Source organism: Rhinolophus ferrumequinum, chromosome 20 (genome assembly GCF_004115265.2).
Source record: "Rhinolophus ferrumequinum isolate MPI-CBG mRhiFer1 chromosome 20, mRhiFer1_v1.p, whole genome shotgun sequence".
NCBI lineage: Eukaryota > Metazoa > Chordata > Mammalia > Chiroptera > Rhinolophidae > Rhinolophus > Rhinolophus ferrumequinum.
The window spans coordinates 42145859-42159521 of record NC_046303.1 but is presented as its reverse complement, the minus strand read 5'-3'; the positions used below and the strand labels follow the sequence as shown (position 1 = coordinate 42159521).

The following is a 13663-nucleotide window of genomic DNA, read 5'->3' as shown; positions in this document are numbered from 1 at the left end:
TTCATTAAAACAGAATGCTACTTCCTGAATTTTTTTTTTTTTACTTCCCCCACTTTTTAATCCCTAAAAAGTCACCTCTTTCATACCCAGGACCTACACCAAATTATAATTTAGAACAGCATGTATCTTTATACAGTGTAACTAGAATAAATGCAGTATGTTTTCATAGTCCATATATTTACAATTGTCTGTGCTGCAATCAACAGAAATAATGCAATTCCATGAAATGAATCGGATAGATGAAATAATTAAATACATAATGCCAGTACCTATTAATTTAACTCATATAAACACAAAATTTTACTACCTTACTACTTTTAAAACAACATTTCATAATGTGATTTGAGCAAAGTGATATATATATATATATATATATATATATATATATATGAACTAAATTAAATTATCCTGATTGACACTCAACAACATTCAATTTCACTGGAAAAAATGCTCACCTTCTAATTTAGTTTCCCTGTGAAGCCGAAGCTACAAAAGGTTTTATTTACTGGCCAAATTTCTAGACGTTTGTACTCAGCCTGCTCAGTAACAAGCCGATGCTAATAACCCATACATAAAGACCCTCCTTATTAAAATACAAATTAGACACCCTTCATGCTTATACATGTGTAACTACAATTAATACTGCAGGCTTAGTTGGAACCAAAATTGCTTTAGTTAACTAACCATTGCAACGCAATCAAATGAGATTTCAAATACAACTGGAAAAGATCAGTAAGGTAAAAATAATAGCAATTATTTCATGCAGAACAATTAGTTTTCCATGCTCTTTTTCTCTTCTGCAGCCTGCCCTTAATAAAATAATTTGTCCATCATAAATGACAAGAAATGTCACCTTTAACATCGGTAAGTTGCATGGAGACATGAAAGGCAGCTGGTAGACATAGCTTATTTACAAATATTGGTTTGAACTTGTAAATGCATGACTGCATAAATCGTAATCCATTTAGAGTGTATGCCCTTTGTGCCCTCAGTGGTACATTCAACTGGGAATTGAGCGGAGCCGAGGGGGTGTGAATGACATGATTCCTTTCTTGTTGCCAGCATTTTAGTACTTTGCCTTTTGTTCCTGCTCACGAGATTTTTCTACATTACACAGTAGGGAATGCTAATCAACATTTTGCCTAAATAATGTTTAAAAACTTGCTTACTTATACTTGAGGGAAGAAACAGAATATTATATTTCTTTTGAAATGTTAATGCACCTTTTAGGAAATGATTTCTGCCTTCTAAATCATCTTGGTGTTAAATTATTAAAGGGCGGCATTAAAGAAATATTGCACTGATACAAACAGTTAAATACCTTAAAATATAAAAGGCTTATAAAGTTTAAAAGGAGGACCTTTTCAAATATGGTGGCATTTAACTTCAAATGAAACACTTTTAAATGTTTGGCAAGATATTGCTAAAATTTACAATTGTTTTGTGTGCTCTTACAAAACAAGAGTAGATTTAATGTTCCAGTTTATCAAAAAGAAAAGGGGGGGAAAGTGTGTCATATTTTTGCACTATTTACTTATTTGTGTCTGAAGGTTAGGCAATCTTCATTCATGTTCTATTCTTCAAATATAAAACCACCACTATCTGAATGTTCTATCACCTATGGGTATTTCAAAGGGAAGGGCTACTGTAAAACTTCCTGTATGACTAACAAGGGAAGCTATGGAAAATATCAATTCTCAGTGTGCTAACTGTGACAAATATGTGTTCCCTGAATATTGCTCACAGTTCTTCAAGAAGGACTCAGGTAATGAGTTGACAGGGCTCTAAAGTGGCCTAATTCTTTTTCCTTTTTCACCAGTCTATTTTAATGTCAATCAAGATGTTCATAGGTCCTCAATAAATTGTGAGGTAATCTAGGGGGAAATTAAGAACCAAATTTGTTCAAGAATTCTCCCACACCATGACTACTATTTGCTAAGAACTCTTAACATTTCCTGGGTAAAAAAACTTATTTTCTATTTTACTATATAAGACTTAGCAATGGCTTTTGTGTCGTTGTGGGACTAATCCAAATTGTCTTCTTGCATAAATTTTCCTAGCAGTGCTTCTGTTTGGATATAGACACTGAGAAAGTAGAGAATAGGGGTTACACTTCGAGGTAATTTCCCCTCCTTCCCACATTTAGACATTTGACAAATAAAAATACAGCTTAAAATTGTTGGTGCATAATGATTTAACTGGCCTCTTTTTTTCTTTCTTAGCAATACATAAATGATAGAATGCCTTACAATTGATGATAGTTTGGATTCAATAAAATATAGTTACAGCTAACACACATTGAGAGTTTTTGTGTCATCTACAAGGGTCACCCATTACATCTGTAAGAAGAAATAAACCATTGCCAAAATGTTAATTTAGTGTTATAAGCTTGATACCAATGAGTTTACAATATGTCTGGAAAAACAAACTTTATATCTATAAAGCAGTAACACAATAATTAAATGATATAAAAGGCATTACTTCGTCACTACTTGCCAAGTTATTTTTTCCACATTATTGCTCCTTAGAAAACTAAAAAAGACATACAACTAATAAGTGAGCATGTGAAATATTACTAAATTATTTTAATACAAAGAAAAACTTTTCTTTTTGAAAGCAATGGAATTTATATATAACAGAAGCTGATTTGGATGAACTTGATGATTTTTGGAGTCTTAATATAACACTTGATTTTAACAAAAACAGCACCAATTGTACTATACCAATACTAGACAGAATATGCGGTCTAGCTTCACATCTATTATGCCTTTACACTACTTTTACTATGTCTCGTAAGTTGGTGAGGGAGAGTAATTTCTATTTAATATTAGTTAATGGAAAGGATACATATTTGGATAAATTAGTTTGGCTGCTTTTTATCTATTCAAGAAACAAAAGAAGTTTCAAGTTTCCTTTTATCTAAAAGCAACAAGCTACATTGTAAAATCTTCATTGAATGACCTTAAAATGTGTCCCCAGTACTAAAAATGGTTGTGTTTTTAACATAATCACTGATTTTTTTTCTTTATATTATGGATGACAAATCTTTTTAGCACACTTATGACAAACAATTGTGGACACAGCATGGAGCTACATGATACCAACATGATCAATTTAGTGAAAGAATCAAACTGACAATCAAGTAGAGTCTCAATTTAGTAGAATAAGAGTTTTTGTGCGTTTTTTTTAAATATAAATTTGTGGTAAAGATAGTAAAAAGAAGTTAACAGCAGTGTCAACCATGGAAGACTAACCATTACCACATAAGTCCAGAAATTTAATTTAGTGTATTTTCCTTTCATATACAATATAATCACGCAAACACAAAATAAAAGTGCTAATTACGGAAACTCAGTTTAGTATTCTTTTGAAGCACAAATTTCTTAACCTTCAAATTTGAGACTTTTGTTTTGCAAAATATTCAAAGACAATTGCATAGTGCAATCAAGCTATCACTCATCCTCTATTCCTATTTCAACATTCACAGAATGAATTGTCTAGAAATTTTCTAAGATCAGAAACTAAAGAGACTTTCAATATAAATAAAATTACTTAAATACATAACAAACATTTTAACTGACAATTAAAGATGGATTTTTTTTTTTCACTGTGTCCCTTGGCTGTAAGAAAATAGATGATAGATAGATCTCATCATAAGAATAATGTCTGCTGTTTGTATTAGTACAATGATTCTTGGAGCACAAAACAAGTTCATCAAAGATATACATGGAAAAGTTAACATTGGTTGGCATTTCTAAAAGTCAGCCCAAGTAGATGAAAGATTACTTCTAGCTAAAGTGGAATAAATTAAATTTTACAAGATTTAATATACTGATTCTCACTTTAATCACATTGCTCACCATCTAGGTGATTATAGTATGCGTATCACTTATCACAAACTCAAAGCTTTTAAATACAACTTGTTTTCTATAATATCTACAAAGTTTATTCAGATACCGTAATTTAATGTTATTTGTACCAGGATTAATTTTATAAATACTTTTGAGTATGAAGAGCATTGTAAGGAACTTTTTTTTTAAAAAATATGGAATGTACACAGAAACATTTTGAATAATTTGGCCCTGATTGCCCAAAAGACTTTTTTTTTAAGTGAAAAAGTATAGCCGCTTTTTGGTCTTGTAATACCATTAGATTCTATCACTAAAATCTTTTAATGTAATCATAATTATCCAAACACAAAACATGAATCTATTAAATCAAGTGGTAAAAAAAACGGTCCTTACTGCAAAATCCTCCCTCCACTGGTGGGCTGCTTGAACTTTCTCCGCTTCCAAAGCCAGGCGCTGAAAAGGAAACAATAAATCTTAGAATTCCAATGACCACAAGAATACGTTATTGTTATATAGAATCCTCGGGTTTTCAAATCAACCACGAGGACATAAAAAACAGAAGAGACTCCTTATTTATGATTCATAAATTCTAAATCATTTAGTGATCTAACCTACTAAAGTTGATATACAGTATATGTATTTACTCTTAGTAATATAAATGACACGCTACTCTTGAATTATCATTAGGTTCACTACCTCTGCTATCATTGGCAGTAGTGTCCTCACCAAATGCTTTCTAGCAAACACCAAGACTTCAGTTTTTAGGAAAAGCTTTCATCAGTAGAGTGTGCTCAACTCGGTAGATAGTTTTTAGTAAATACCTCTATAGCACATGTTTCTATACAAGTGGAAAGGAAATGACATTGAAAGGCCAATAAACATGTGTGAAGCACTGTAGTAGGCACCTTGTTAATAGCATAGTTTGGGGTTTTTTTTTGCCAAAATCCAATGAAATGCAGTAATTTCCTCCTTGCTGAAATACAGTCTTAATAGCTCTTTCAGAGATAATCTGTGAATAGTAGAAAGCTGTCACAATCTGCACGTCTGAAAATGGCTTTATTTTACCTTCACTCTTGTATATGAAAGTAGTTAGAAAAGTCTAGGCTGACTTATTTTCCTTTAGCACTTTTAAAATGGTATTCCCTTAGTTTCTGCTGGAGATAAACTGCCTGTGGTCAGTCTGCTAATCATTTTTTGTAAATAAATTCTTTTTTGTCTTCTTTAATAGTTTTTAGATTTTTCTCTCTCTATTTCCCAGTGTCACTATTACGTTCTCTGTGCAATAAGCTTGTACAAGACACAAGAACATTTAGTGATTAAGAACACAGATATGAAAGCAGACAGCCTGGGTTTAAATACCAACCCTGCTGCATCCACATGTGTAAACATGGGAAAGTTAAGTTTCTTCTCCAGTTTTCTCATGTGAATAACGTGAGAATCGGCCTAATGGATAGTTCAAAAGATTAAATGATGTATTACACATAAAGTGCTTAGAACAGTGCTTGGCAGACAGTAAGCAATATATGTAACAACTACCTAAATCTGAAGAGTAATTATAATTCTCTTTGAGAATCATAATGTCACTTGAGAAATCATGTCACTTGAGAAACTAGCTCAGTGTTTACTTCTGTGGCCTGCTCCCCAACCCTACTAGAACACAGTGGCAGAAAAATGGCAAGTGTAACATCAAATATAATAAACATGAATGTATTAAACTCATTTATTAAGAGATAAATGATCAGGTTTGGTTTTTAAAATGCATAAATCTCATAGTGGTTAAATGGTTCCTGTGTTTAATCTTTCACTGCTTCAGTGTATGATCTTCCTGTGTAAGTCCAGACAACACTAGATAACGGAAATACTTCTTTAGGGCAGTTTTTATGTTAGTATATTGGCTTCTATCCCCTGCTATTTAACATTATAATCTGTTCATTTTTAGAAACCATTATGTATGTATTATCCATGACTACAAAATATTGCTTAATGGGGGATTTTAATTTAAGAATCCCTAAGCTAAATTAAAAAGAAAATTGTCGAGCATGCTTAAATGACAAAGATTTCGGCTGTCAGTTACGAGCCACAAACAGAGTATAATAGGAGCCAGTAAATGTTAGAAATTGCAGCAAATAACCAAAAAAAAAAAAAAAAAAAAAAATCTTTAGCCCTACAAAAACAAGAAACTAAACAGAGCAAAGACAAAAGAAAAGCGCATACATTTCAGTGATATTACATCACCCTGCTTCTGAAAACTCAAATTCAATGTGAAAATGTAGGAAATAGTGGTAAAATGGCATATAAATGGAAGCAATTTCTTTATAAGAAAACTTGAGTATGGGAAGATAAAGAAAGACAGAATGAGAAAATAAACAGGAAGGCATTTTTATTTTCTCGACAAAACTAGACATGTAAGTCTTCCCTCATTTTTATCAGATGATATAAGAACAGCTAAACAGTTCATATGTATGTGGCAAATAATAAACTTAAGCATTTTGTGAATTTAAGCAAAATACTGGATAAAATATAAATAATTTAATTTCTTTTTAGATTAAGAAATATTAGAACTCTAAAATGTCTATTTGTCTTGGAGAGGGATAGAAGGAGGAAGCCAGCCTGACAAACAAAACACACTGCGGGATATTCAGCCACAGGAAAGTACACTGTTCAAGGTACCAGCTCTAACTCTGCCGTGCCGTTCCCTGCTCTAGAGCCCATGAGAAAGCACGACCTAGCCCATGGGACATGGACATAATCCATGATTAATACACCGTAATGACAGTAATCATCAGTTTATTTCTAGAAACAAATCAGAGGGACGAACAATGGCAACTAACTATAAGACAACTGTAGTGGGAAGAGAGTCCGAATTGGAGAGAAATATAAATAAGTAAATAAATATATATATATATATATATATATGCTTCAATAAAATTAGTGTTTAAATATATATATAAATATATACATATATTTTTAACATATATATTCACAGAAAAAATATATATATATTTTTTAAATAATTTTATGAAGCGCATATATATATGTGTGTATACACACACACATATTTTAAACACCACTTTTATGAAGCAAATGCCAGTTGTTACAAGATTCAGAAATTGTTTTAGAAACAGAAAGACAGCTATATATAAGGAAAAAAAGTGCATTTTAAAAGGTTGATTTGAAGCTCAAAAGTTGCAAAATTTTATATCCCAGGCTTGGAAATCTAGAAATACATAGTCATGAAATGCACTACTGTGTTATCTTCTTTGTTCATGAAGAAATTAGTGAATTTTTTTTTTTTTATCTAGCAAATTTCATGATAAAGCATAATACTGAACTTTAGATACTTAAATAGCCTATCTTGTGGACTAAAACAAACAGCTGCTAAGGGTTCTCTTTCTTGTGGCAAAGACCAGCTAGTAATGACTACAGCAAACTGACATGTCTTCTGGACACTTCAAATCCCTAATTAATTTCTATTCTGGTCAAGTGACAGGATTATTTTGTTTGTTTGGTTTTTTTTTTAAGTCAATGATTTACCGTTAAATTACACAGACAAATATGTTAAGATTGATAAAATTCCTACCTAATAAAATGTAAATATTTGGTTGGTAGAGCGTTTCTATTTCCATAGTTGGCTATATAAGTATATTCTGTAACAATAACTTATTTCAGAAAAAAAGAAAACATATTTTTTTCATTTAATCTATAGTAATAGTGTCAATCATTAGAAGCAGACCAAGCACCAGATAGAAACAAAGAACCCAGCTCAGCATAAATACCCATGAAAGAAATCTAAAATTTAATTCTGCTCATATTAAGATAACATTACTAGTCATTCACAGAATATATAGAGACAAAGTAGTATCAACACCAAAATGCTGGTAGAAAACTATTTGAGGTTAATGAGAAATTTCCCAGCAAGTTCTTAAAAATTGATAAAGACTAAAGAACAAAATAAACACAAAAAATTTATGACAGTTTGTGAATTGACCTCACATAGGTCTTGCCCTCAAATCCTGAGAGAGTATTGCTAATCAGAGAAAAAGCTTTTGATATGCAGGAAGAAAAAAATAGAGAATGGGAGAGGTTTTATCAGATCAGAGAAAGATCAGCTCCCTTGAAGGCCTATTCATTCTCAACCTTCACTTTTTGTCACATTTTTATCTCTTCCACTAGCATTGAATTCTGTCAGGTGATATGAAAGTCTAATCAAAGCAGTATAATTATACAGTAGTATATAAGAAAATAATTCTATTACTCTCCTTCACAATACCTAAATATATTTTCTCTTGGAAACAGACAATTTTCAAAACCTGTAAATAATTTGCTTCCTAAACTGTAAGTTAACTGCTGATGGAAGATAAAATAAGTTTTCTGAAATATTTACTGGTAAAGAATTTCCCTTTGATAGCTTTGAAAGGAAACCTTCCGGGATCATATGACAGTTCTTTTAGGCTCCAATAATGCTGATTACTCACATTAATCAAGAATTGACTTACAAACATCATTTAAAGAAACATCTCTAATTCAAAGCAATTTCTTTGGCTAGTGTATGTCAAAATTTTTCTTTTTAATAAGGAGGTAACAGAGCTCCACAATAGACTGATCCAAGTAAAACACGCATGTTATGTGATTAATGTTCAAATAATCAACACCCACTAAGTATTAGCAAATCATTATATTATACCTATGTTGACAATTTTTTTATCACTGCAATGAATTTTGCCTATCTTCATCCAATGTTCTTAACATAGCAAAAAAAATCAGGACAATCAATTGAATGGTCTCGCAAACCTATGGAAAACAGGAGATTAGGTGAATGAACTGACTTCTATGTTTTGAAGAAAAGTGTACAGGTACAATCAATTATTTTGGAGCTACAGTATAATGAGCATGAACTTCACAATAGATAGATCTGGTTTCTAATTCTGGCGCTGCTAATATTCACTAACTATGAAATTTTAGGCAATGGACTTACCAGTTTTTGGCATCTAAGAATATCTACCTTATATGTTTTCTATTTGGTATATGCTAAATATCTCACACATTATAAACTCAATAAAGTTTTGCTTCCATTTGAATCATACAACATAACTTCATAGAACAGACTATGTTAGAACAATAATAACTGATACCCACTTCAAGAGATAGGAGTGAAATAAATGATAACATCTTAAACGTCCCTAAACTTTCACTGTATTTTATGTTACAGAAAAGCCCTCGTCTGTAGAAACATATGGTGGTCCCAAAAGCATGTGCAATTCAGGGAATATAACAGTTTAATATAGTTGTCAGTAAAATGAGGTCAATTTTGTTTTATTTTTACCATAAATGGAATAAGAATGAAGAGATCATTCTAAAAGATGAAAAATACTGAAAAGCATAGGAACAAATAGTTTAGAACCCATCAGCCAGAATTCATCTTTATCTTTTTTCATATTTTCTCAATAATTGTTTGTATAAAATATCACTAGTAACCTTGAAGTCAACTTTCTTTACCGCCTTCCACCAATTCCCTTACCCATAGCAGTCACTATAATGAATTAGTCTGTATTCTTTGACAATGTTTGGCATATATATTTTTAATTATGGCATATATATTGGCATATATATTTTTAATTATGCAAATGTCATCTGATGTTGATTGTTGATTCTTCTCTCTAATAGGTTGCATGCAGGTTGAATACCAAAGAGAAACTCCACCAGTTTTATGGAGGGGACAGATTTGTCTAAGAGAAACTCATCACCCTTGCAAGTAATGGTTTAGATTAAACAAGAGAATCAATGTCAATGATTTCTGAGAAACAGTTTGCTCAGAGTTTTGGAAAGTAGACATGATGCCTGGAAGAGGGAAACAATGATGAAGCCATCTCTAAAACCCTTTTGTAGCACCAAAATTCTATGCATTAATTGCATCTTTATCAGAACATAGCAGAAGACCCTTATTTATAAACACACTCCTACCTATTCCTTCTCTCCATCAAGAAATCATCATTCTTTCTGCCCCAGCGTTACTGGTGCAATTTGAAAGATGCTAAATCAACACTTAAGCAATGCAACTTATCCAACGGCATGTCAATCCCCTCTCACTATGGTGCTATAGGTTAGCAAGCCCACTCTTACAAAGATGACTAAATGCTGTTTTTATATTTTACCGATGCTTGCCTAAAATATGCTTTTGCAGACTTTCTGCTTTTGTCTAATGACATGAAACATGAGCACACAATTATGATCATCAACTTTCCTTTTTTCAAATTCACTTTTGTTTTTCTAGCAGGGCAATCCCAAATTGATTCCAAGACACACACACACACACACACACACACACACACACACACACACACACAATTTCAATAAAATTCTATTTTAATGTAGAAAAATATACTCCAGTGATTTGAGAAATTCTACCAAATCCTGGTAAAATAGCTTAGCACCAGTCCATCTATTTGAGTTTATTGAGAAGAAAAATTGAAGTTTGCCTTCTTGATTATTATTTCTTAAGAGAAGCAGAAAATTCTACATACTACATAAGTTTTTTAATATACATTGATTAAAATTATTTGTAAATAGACTGACCAAGTAGAAATAAAGTATATAGTCTTGTTACTTATGTCTATTTTAAATTACCACAAATATTTAACACTTCTGTAAATATTGAAATTATGACACAAGAAGAGAATTATCAAAATTAATAGTAAAAATATGGATGTATCATTGTATTAAGCCAAATCACATATAAATCTTACATTGTATAAGGTGTAATGTAAGGCTACAGATTAATTCTTTTTGACAGCCTATCATTGTCTTACAATTGATTTCATTCCAGATTATGTGAAATGAAAATTTCATAATACAAACACTATTTTTCCTTCTACTACAAGCTTTAATGGAGTATAATATATGCAAATATATAAATAAAAGTTGCTGAAATCAAGCCAGTCATCTTTTATTTTTCTATTTGTAGCCCAGTGAAAAATAAATCTTTTGGAACATGGCTTCTGGATCGTGTTGTATAGATTTCAGTCCTAGATCTGCCATATTCAGGAAATGCCTTTGAAATTAATCACAAAGCTTCAAGTCTAATCTGCAGAGATGTAATTAGCTTCAAATAAATTGGCAGACTCTTGGAACACAGAAGCCAGGGTAAGAGATGTCATCTGGTAAGAACAGTAAAACTCCTTTTAACAGTAGTGAAAGTAAATAATACACAACTAGTAATTATCATTACCTTTTTTTTTTATGGCTCTACAGCACAAAACAATAAAAGATTATCCAACTGAATATAATTTCCACATCAGCCACCTCCAAAGAATCACCAGATGAGCTTGTTCAACATAACTGGACCTCATACAAACCCACTCAACCCACCTCCATCCAAAGGTTCTGATTCTATACTTGAGGCCATTCCCAGAAATCTACACATTTAATACAGTACATCTTTTCCTTGAACTAAACTTTGAAAACACTCTTTTAGAGGGCCATCTTTTTTCTATGTTAGACACATGGATGTAATTACTTTTTGAGAAGCACTGTTCTAAACAGAAGCACAATTTGATGGAAGTAAACAGCAATGACCTCTGCTCTTTATTAGAGCCATATCCTTACACTATCATGATACCCACCATGCTGTACTCAATTCTTGCAAGCTCGCCCTCGCCCTCGCCCTCGCCCTCGCCCTCGCTCTCAATAAACCACTAACTGTGAGTTGTTTAGGTATAAGAAGTAGTTTTTTCGTGTCTGTATACCTCACATACCTCATACAATGTGGCAGAGAGAAGTCACTCAATTAATGTGTGTAGAAATGTAGAAATGATCATTTGCAAGTATTTTCGAGCTTTTATCTCAGTTGTAGCAAGATTTATAACTAGGTTCACTAAATCATCATCATTCATCACCATGTCACTTTGAGAAGCCACAAAACGTGTCATCCTACTTGAGAAGCATATTGCTAGATTAATAAATTGCCCCTTAATTTTTAAAAATTGATGGATTAATTCATCACTACCTGATCCTTAAAATTTATTAGAATTTGGCCGGGGATATTGCAGCTAATCCATGTAATCCTTCTCTGGTATTCTAGAATTAATTTATAATCAGTTGCCTTATTTTCTAAATGTTGAATACTAATGTAGATTCAGAAACCCAGAAAAGGATCATTGTGGAGAAGGAAGATAATTTAGGTAGTGGAAAGGGAAAGAAAAAAAGAGAGAGGAAAAAAAAAGGATAGTCCCTAAAACTCATCTAGCCCTTAGTACAACTGATAACTCTGATAACTGGCTCTAGGGTCCCACATAGTTAAGCTACAATAAGCTACAACATCAAACAACCTACATTAGGGGATTATATACAATTTACATTAAGGGATGCAAACTGCATCCTCTCTGCTGAGAACTGAATTCTGTTGCATATGTCAGGCTAATTCCAAAGACCTTTAATCACTTTGCCAACCAACAAACTGTCTACAAATAAATCAAATACCAAACCTAAGCCATCCTAATTTGTTCATTTTATATCCCTTTGTAACCTCACAATTACATATCTAGTGATTATTTTTCACTACTGTAAACAGAGAAAACAGCATAATATAATTCAAACAGCTCTACCACTCACTAGATGTGTGACCAGTAGCAAGTTAAATTTAACACCTTTTCACCTCAATTTTCTCAAATACAAAACAGAGATTATTATGGTGCATACGGCATGTTGTATCGCAAGAGTTAAATAGCATGTTTGTGAGTACTCAACAAATGGAAGCTATCACATATTAAAAACTGAAGCACAGAGAAGTGACTCCTAAATTATAAAGTTAATAAATTGAAAATCTTGAAATTGTTATCACCCAGAAGTATTACATACACCTCTTCAGGGGAAAAAAAAAAAACAGCCATCGTAAATTCTTTCTGAAATCAAGTTACTGAACAGCTGAGACTAAAACATCAAAATTCTTTTGATCGTTCCCTCAGAAATAGTCCTACTTCCAACCCCCATGTTGGGAGACAATTGTCCATGGGTCTCTCGTGTCCCCGCACGTCATGTGAACAGAATGGGGAGAGCCTCTGCTCTGGACTCTCTCTTCAAGAATAACAGCTTTGGAAGACAGACAGCACTTCTCCCTCCACAGAGGAGGACAGATTAGTTTTTGTTGCTCAGGAAAATAAAAACAATCTGTAGGGCAAAAGTTAGGCTGGCAGGCCCCTTTTAGAAGATTGCGGTTTCCTAAGCTCAGGATTCCTTGGCTGGGACACAAACTCACAGCATGTACAGTGAGTAATTGGACTACTCAGCCTGGCTCCCATTGGATCTGAGGGCCTGGGGTTTCTGACGTGAACACAAGAGCAAGATGCCTGCTATTAGGACCAAGTCCACTGTGTCTGACTCAGGGAATCGCCTCAATCTTTAAAATTGTGGTGGGCTAGCTTATTAGTTTGCAAGAAGGATCTAAAATTAGACCTTTGGCATTTCTTGGTACAACATACCTTGTTGAGTCTGCTTCCATAAAAATGTTCACTGAGCCATCTTCATATCTTCAAACTCTCACCATAATTTAACTGATTCATATATTTTGTCTTCAGTTCTTTACTGAGCATGCATTTCACACCCTGCTTAAATTAAGTCTTAGGTGTCTCTAGAACAGTGCCCAAGACTCAGGAGCAGCATCACCTGGGAACAGGTGACACATGCAAATTCTCAAAACCCAAACTACACCTACAGAATCAGAAACTCTTGGGGTGAACCCTATCAATCTGTTTTTACAAGACCACCCAGTGATTTTAATGTGCACTAAAGATGAAAAGCACTGCTCTAAAATAAAAACC

The 13663-nt window shown here is 32.8% G+C and overlaps 1 protein-coding gene across 7 annotated transcripts in view; it reads right to left on the bottom strand.

Annotated features, from left to right (window-relative positions):
- The window catches only part of CACNA2D1 (calcium voltage-gated channel auxiliary subunit alpha2delta 1), a 457063-nt gene that overhangs the window by 208812 nt on the left and 234588 nt on the right, over window positions 1–13663 (bottom strand). For all 7 annotated transcript variants that reach the window (XM_033088705.1, XM_033088698.1, XM_033088699.1 and 4 more), the window contains exon 4: window positions 4245–4304. In XM_033088705.1, the coding sequence (XP_032944596.1) occupies window positions 4245–4304 (60 nt within the window). The remainder of the gene's footprint in view (window positions 1–4244; window positions 4305–13663) is intronic.